This window comes from Myotis davidii, unplaced genomic scaffold, assembly GCF_000327345.1.
Source record: "Myotis davidii unplaced genomic scaffold, ASM32734v1 scaffold425, whole genome shotgun sequence".
In the NCBI taxonomy this organism is placed as follows: Eukaryota; Metazoa; Chordata; class Mammalia; order Chiroptera; family Vespertilionidae; genus Myotis; species Myotis davidii.
The window spans coordinates 1,133,810-1,141,470 of NW_006296413.1; the positions used below are offsets into that span (position 1 = coordinate 1,133,810).

The following is a 7,661-nucleotide window of genomic DNA, read 5'->3' on the forward strand; positions in this document are numbered from 1 at the left end:
CGTCCTATCGGGTCCGCTCTCGGCTACTGGGGTGCAGTGGCCGCTCGGGCCTGGTGTCCCGCGGGCGTGGGCCTTGGAGGAGCGCTCTGTGGCCCTAGAAGCAGCGGGCACGTGTGGGGCCGAGCTACTGTCGATTCTCCTTTACTCCTTGGCCGCTGGGGCGGGGCGGGCCCCACGTGCCCAGCTGCTCCTCCAAACCCGCCTCCGCGTGCGGGGCTGCCCCAGGCATCTGCTCGGTCTGTTGACTGCCTTCCTCCAGGAACGCCCCGTCCGCGGCTGGGACAGCCCTCTGCCATCTGGGCACTGCCCCCTTCTCTTGTTCCTCCGTGGTAGGACATAAGGCAGCATTCATGGACGTGCTGATGAATGTGTCAGACGTCATCCCTGGCCCTCCAGAGCCTCCCGGGGCGCCTGGGGCTGTGACGAGGGGAGCTGTGAATTGCTTTGTGCCTCTGAGACAGCAATAGATGTCAATCAGTCGCTGCTGACTTTTATTTCGAGCGTATTGTGAATCTGACACTGACTGGAGTGTTGCAAACCCCCTGCCCCATTATCTGTTTTAGGAGATGGTGTTATTCGCCCCGCCTTACAGATGAGGCAGGGTCGCTGTCCAGGGTCACACCACCAGCACAGGCCAGACCTACATACCCTGCCTCAGTAGGGGCTCCGACAGGCACCTTTCCTCTTTGGTGACTGGGGGTTAGAGGGTGCCATTTCAGCTGTTGAGCCCTCAGAGTCAGAGCTGGAATTATACCCAGGCCCCACGGGCGCTTGGTGGTGACCCAGTGGCATTTTCCCCTGCCAGTCTACACCCATGTGGTGGGAAACCCTGTGTATTTCTGAGTTCTTCGAAAAGGTTGGCTGAGTGTGTATCTTTCAGACTCAGGACTTTGGCTGCAGACCAGCGTCACCTAGGAGGTGTCGGAAAGCAGATTTCTAAGTCGTACCCCAGACTCAGTGAATATTGGGGCGAGGCTCTTGCATTGGAGTTTCCCTGCATGTGCCTGGTGTTCCGCCCGGCATGGGACTCGCTGACGAGGCCACGCTCCCCATCGCAGAAGGGGCCAGTTGGGCTTCAGGAGGTCCCGTGACTTGCCAGAGGACAGACGTAGGAAGGGGTACAGCGGGGATTGGAAGCTAAGCCTTCTGACTTAAAGTCTGCACTTTATCTACTCTTCTCTGCGTTGTCTTGCTGGGTCTGGGCATTATGGGAGAGAAGTGTTTCCAGGAAAAATGCCCTCCCTCCTGTTTGCTCAAACCCGCTTCTCCTCTGTCGCAGGTTCCACGGGGAAGGGTACCAGGAAGGCTATGAAGAAGGCAGTAGTTTGGGCGTAATTGAAGGAAGACAGCATGGCGCAGTGTACGGAGCAAAAATTGGGTCTGAGGTAAGTGGCTGTCCCCACGCAGCCCTGGATCCTGCTCACGGACCGTTGAGAGCTTACTTTGAGGGTCAGTCTGATCGAGCCAGCACTTCAGGCCTCTTACCATGGCCCTGACTAGGCAGCATGTTGATGAGAAATATTCTTAGCACAGAACCGGCAGTACGTATTGCTGATGGAGATAATGCGGTGTGCGTGCGGCTGGGGAGTGAGAAGAGCAGTCCGCAGCCACCTCCGTGGCCGGCGAGGGTCACGGTGCCACTTCGTGTCTTTAGCCAGCTGAGTCCTCACTCAGAAAAACAGCTCCGTGTCGTGTGGGAACACTGCATGTTCGTTGAGGTGGAAACGCCATGGTTTTCCTTCTCTTTACCCTTCGTCCTACATTGGCCCTCACAGACGTCTGGCCCTGAACGCTGAGTCGAGGCAGCCATGACCGTGAGATAGGTATCTGCTGCTGCAGAAAGAGTCAGCACAAAACGTATGGACTGAGGTCAGCAAACATTGGTTCTCACCAGCTTCTGAGGGTCAGCAGGCCAGGAGCAGCTGAGCTGGGTGCTCATGGCTCGGGGCCTCCTGATGACAGTGCCAGACCAGCCAGAGCTCCACTGGGGCAGGAGAAGCCACTTGTGAGATGGCTCGCACGGCAGCTGTTCTCGCCTGTGGGCCTGTCTGTGGGTCTGCTGTAATGTCCTCGTGACACTTGAGTGAGTGAGTGATCCAAAACAGGAAGGCACAGGTGACGTCGTCTGTGTGTCTAGCCTCAGAAGTCATGTGTGCCCTTTCCTCCGGGTTCTGGTTATACTGACCACCCTGGTGCAGTCGGAGGGGGTGGGGTCCGTGGGCCCAGCTTGGAGACTGGCTGCCCCACTGATGACTTGACCCGGCTCCCCCTCCTGATGCTCGACACCTAATTCCAGGATAGCAATACAAGAAGCACCACTGCACTCCGCCCCCGTTTGTTTAGAGGGCTTGATCATGACATCGAGTGTAGCCAGTTGCGTATTAATTTTACTCTTAAATATTTGTGAATTCGCAGATCGGCTGCTACCAAGGTTTTGCGTTTGCTTGGAGATGTCTCCTGCACAGCCGTGCAACTGAGAAAGACAGGTAAGTTCGAGACTCCTTTCTTTTCCAGTGTATGGACCAAGAGTTCTGGTTCCGTAGCTTGCTATGACCTTGGGCACTTAATGTCTCAGTCTTCTCATCTGCAAAATGGAGGAAATAATCAGGCCAAACTTGAATGTTGTGAAGTTAATAGGAGATAGTATGGCAATTCTCCTTTATCTGCAGTTTCAGTCATCTGTAGTCTGAAAATATTAAATGGAAAGTCCCAGAAATAAACAGCTCACAAGTTTTAAATTGTGCGCCATGTTGAGTGGTATGACGACACCTCATGCCGTTCCGCCCTGTTCCACCCGGGACACAGATGGTCCCCGTGTCCGGCGAATCCACGCCGCAGACACTGCCTGCGGGTTAGTCACTTAGTAGCCGCCTCGGTGATCAGATCGATTGTCCTGACATCGCAGTGCTTGTGTCAGGCCCCCCTTACTTTACTTCATCATGGCCCCAAAGTGCAAGAGTGGTGGTGCCGGCAATCAGGATACGCCATGGAGAAGTCATAAGTGTGTTCTTTAAGTGAAGAGGTGTGTGTGTGTGTGTGTGTGTGTAGGAAGAACCAATATATGTAGCATCGGGTACTATCCATGGTTTCAGGCGTCCACTGGGGGTCTTGGGAATGTATCCCAATGAACAAAAGGGGACTACTGTACTAAGCTTTGTTTTTTTTTAAAAAAATGTATCTTTATTGTTGAAAGCCTTACTGATGCCCCTCTTTCTCCCCCATTGACCCTCTCTACCCTGCTCCTGCCCCCTCCCCAGGTCTTCACCAAACTATTGTCCGTGTCCATGGATTATGCATATATGTAAAATGTTCCCCCCACCCCATAGTTCCAAACATAGTTATCACTGTATTATTGACTATATTCCCTAGTCTTGGACTGTATCCCCGAGTTAAGGGGAGATTACCGTAATGGACAGTCCTGGGCATATGTTCAGTGTCTGATGAATACCGGTTGTTACTACTTTTCAGGAGTTCTCACGTCCCCCGGCTTTTCGTGGTGTCATTTAGAGCAGTGGTGGCCTTCGGACACCCTGCCAGTAAAATAATGTTGAAGTTGATTATATCCTCTCCCTCACCTGGACCTGAATGTCTAACGAAGTACGGTAGTCACGGTACGGCTAGGGCTCGGAAATGGTGGCTTCACTGTCACCAGCTTTCTAACGTAGCCAACCGGATCCAATGAGATGGGCGTTCAGTGTTTAACAGGCGTCTGCACTCGGAAGCACCGTGCTGTTGGCTGTCACGGGCATTTTAAACTGTTCTCACGGTGTGACCCGTAGCATCTGTCTTCATTCCGATGCCTGGCGGCCTGGCCTGGCCTGGGAGGGGCGTGAGGAGAGTGGGTGACAGCGCAGGGAAGGTGGCATTCCCGTCTCCATGACTCGTCGGATGTGAGATTTTGAGTTTCTGGAGCTTGGCCCCCCGTATGCGGATGTAAGAGCAGGATGCTCTCCGCTGAGTGGTTGGTTCTGAGTTGCTTGCCTTCTGGCTTGTCTGCTCACCAGCCATCCATTTGCATGGAGAGCTGGAAACTGACCAGGTTCTGGCGCCTCCGCAGGGACTTTCCCCTGAGGAGTCAGCGGGAGCGCAGGGTGGCTGGTGATCTCGTTGGAACAGTGGCTGGCAGCCTGGGGCACCACTGGGTGGCAGTCACAGCTGAGCTTGGCTCTCCACTCCGATCCATGAAGGGACGAGGGGAGGTGCGTTCCTGGAGTTCTCCCCGAGTCTCCCCAGTGCCAGGTCTGCTGGCGGGTGGAGGCATGTTGTCCTGGACCCACACCCAGGGCTCCAGTCTTTGCCCAGAGCAGGGGTTCCCTGTGCCTAGTCTGTCAGAGAGCAGGACCCGCAGTTCTGGCACCGGCAGGCGGATGTCCGCAGCCCACCTTGCGGCCGCCCCCACGCTGCCAGCAGTGCCTGAGGGTCTCAGAAGCATAACCTAGAGGCCTCTGTTTCAGTGCCCTAGCCGGGGGAATTGCTGGTGGAACGGCCGGCAGCTTTTGGCTCTTGTAGGTCAGTACAATTTTGAAAAAATGGTAGAAAGCTGATAGAGGATCTGCTTCTTTATGTCCCAAATGAGGGCGCCGAGAGAGAAACACCTGCGTCCGCGTCAGCACGCAGTGGAACGGGGCTCTTTACAGCAGAGGAGCCACGGATGGCAGTACTCGTATCTCAGACTGAGGACGGTGCTTTACGCCTGGTGGCCGTAGCTCTTCCATAAACTTGGAGCTGCTGCTTTGCCCCTGGTGAAGCCTGGTGAAGCCTCACACAGACCGACGCTGGGCCAGGGCTGAGCTGGGGCGGCTGTGAGCGGTCCACGCCCTCCTGGCACACACGGACGTTGCTGGGTGTGTTCGGAGCAGTGTCACTGACCAGGGAAGAATAAGTCGCTGCTTGCAAAGTTGGAAATGGTGGTGTTCTTCGTATCATGTTCAAATACGACTGTTTCCCACATGCTGGCCTCTGCCTGCGATCTCCCTGGAAACCAAGTGCTTTGTTGCTTTAATTAACTTGCTTTGACCTTTCACCGTGCTGCACTTTCTCAGAGAGGTGGCCACCATGGTCCTGGCCCAGAGATTTGCTTGGCAGACTCCCTCACGCCTGTGTCTAAAGCCAGCAATGCAGCAGGCATGCAGGAGGTCTTGGTTGCTTCGAATTGCTGTTGATTCACCTCCAGGATAAATACTTTGAAATTCCCATTAATCAAATACTAGCATGCTCTTGACACGCAGATGCTCAGATGTGGTCCAGGGGCGGTGCCCGTCAGGATCCCTTGTGGCACATTACCCAGGCGCGCACACTTATGGCTGTTTTCACCCTGAGCTTCCCCAGGTGGGGCCCTGGCCTCCAGGGTCTGGTGGAAGCGAGGACACTAAACTTACTGAGCACCTACTCTGTACTAGGTTCTGCATTTTCCATAGATTATCTGTGGCCTCGAAAGCCGGTAGGGTCACTGCGAACGCCCCGTTTTACCGATGAGGACACTGAGGCTCTGGGTTAAGTAACTGAGCTCCTTGGAGCAGGGCTGCTCTTCCTGCAGAACCACCCGCCGCCCAGAGCTCTGTCTTCCTGGGAACGGGAGCTGGACTCACCCACCAGACAACGCGCCTGCCCTTTGCAGGGAGGGGCTTGCTGGTTCACCTGCCACTGAACTCTGGGAGCGAGCTGTCTTGTCTTAGAAACCCCCCAGGTCCAGAGCAGGCTCCATCGTGCCGGCGCTCTGTCCTGCCTGGTTTGATCTGTCCACGTCTCTGACCTAAGGAAGCAGCGGTCGGGTGCTTGTTGGTGGCTGTCCCAGTCCCCCGGCTCCACGCCTGGGATGGAGGCATATCTGTCCGCTCAGTGCCCTCGATGTGGAGGCGTGGGAGTGGGCAAGAGCACGTTGCTAGGTAAACAAATACTGTTTAGTGTAATAAGAAAATGAATCATCCAGCTTCTGAACTCGGCCCATTAGCATGCCTGTTACTTTTAAGTGAGTGATGGCCGTAGTTGTTACACAATCTGAGCCTGTTGTGTACAAAGGACTAAAAGTCTTTATCTTTGTACTTTACAGCAAAAAGATGAAGGTCTTAGAATCCTTGATCAGCATGATTCAGAAGTTCCCTTACGGTGACCCTACTTATGCCAACCTTCACGAAGACTTAGACAGAATTAGAGGGAAATTTAAACAGGTTTGTCCACCGTGTGTTACTTGGGGGCAGGAGCGGCACAGGCCCTGGCGGCTGTTTGGACCGATGAGGGGTCGGTGTGGACTTGCGTGAGGGCCCGTGACGGAGACAGAAGTTGCAGCTAGAGGTAGTCATGCTCCAATTGTGAGTCAAAATACACAAGATTATAAAAACCCTCTCTTCTCTTTTGTGTTTTCAGCTTTGTTCATTACTAAACGTTCAGCCGGACTTTAAAATCAGTGCGGAAGGTTCTGGACTTTCATTTTGAGGATGACAGATGAACAAAGATGAAACACGAAGGAACAGATGTCCGTATGCTAAGTGCTTAAAACTGATGAAAGGAAAACAATGATGGGGCATTCATTGTTCTCGAGGGAGCGTTCCTCTCTGAACCTGCCTGTGTCGCGTCGGTGCCCCCACAGCCTGCACAGGCCTGAGCCCGTCTGCCCTGTAGTCTGAGCGAGGCCCTGGTGGAGCCCTCATGTCTGCCTGGAGTTGGCTGGCCTCACTGGTCCTGCTGCTGCTAGACCCAGCGGCTTCCCCAGGCTGGACTCCACACTCAGGAACCGTTTTACAGAAACGAGAGCCTAGGGTTGCCATGTAGTAAGTGCACGGGAAGTGGTAATGTGTGCGGTAACATTTACTGAACCTTGGGCCGGGCCAGCACTGTGTGGCGTGCCTCCCTGTTGCATTCGGTCCCTTCTTTAGCCGGCCAGGTGGGTCATTCCCGTTCTCCAGGTGGGGGGCTGAGACCTGTGGTGCCGGGCCGAGAGGACAGGCCAGCCGGACTTCGGAGCCGATGCGCTAGGTGTTGCAGGTGGGGCGGGGCTTTGCAGCATTAACAGTGGTTAAGGGGGAGCGTGTTAAACCGGAGACGAAATGATGGGCGACGCTGTGTGGGAGACACTGAGGTCCTTTGGGTCGGAGTCCTTCTGTTTGTCTCACATAGAGGGTATCGTGCACAGGGAGAGGCCGGGGCCAGTCCTCCCTGAGCTGAATGGTTCTCCACATTTCACTGTGCTTCGTGTGTGTCTCCTCCCCCCACTTTACCCACGTGCCCAGGCAGATGACATGCCATTCCCATCTGCTCCTGTTGGAGGGAGTACCTCTGAAGCTGGGAGTCCGATGAATAAAAAGGTGACCAGGAGTCTGCTCCAGTCTTACAGTCCATCCACAACGTATTGTGAACTCTACTTCTGGGCGTGGGGACCGGGGGCCGGGAGTCCCTGCGGGGCTGACCAGCATTTTCTTCCCACTTTGTGCCCTTGCCGAGTGCTGACAGAGAGGGGTCGGGGAGGGGGAGGCAGACCTGCAGTGCTGCCCTGGCACTGCCTTCTGCTGGTCCTGGGGGCGCACACCCCACCAGGGCTCTCCGGGTGGTGGGAGTCAGGGTTTCTGCCGCTTTCCTTGGTGGATTTTGTGTCTTCTGTTATCTGCTTTTATAATGTATTATTTTTACAATTGGAGGAAAAAAATAAACTGTATTTTAAAGCAAAA

At 54.7% G+C, this 7,661-nt stretch overlaps 1 protein-coding gene across 1 annotated transcript in view; it reads left to right on the plus strand.

The window, feature by feature from the left end:
- The window catches only part of ORAOV1 (oral cancer overexpressed 1), a 35,809-nt gene extending 28,148 nt beyond the window's left edge, over positions 1 to 7,661 (plus strand). The window contains exons 2-6 of the mRNA XM_015568945.1: positions 334 to 419; positions 1,113 to 1,385; positions 2,416 to 2,486; positions 6,050 to 6,167; positions 6,364 to 7,661. Of these exons, the coding sequence (XP_015424431.1) occupies positions 334 to 419; positions 1,113 to 1,385; positions 2,416 to 2,486; positions 6,050 to 6,167; positions 6,364 to 6,432 (617 nt within the window). The 3' untranslated portion in view covers positions 6,433 to 7,661. The remainder of the gene's footprint in view (positions 1 to 333; positions 420 to 1,112; positions 1,386 to 2,415; positions 2,487 to 6,049; positions 6,168 to 6,363) is intronic.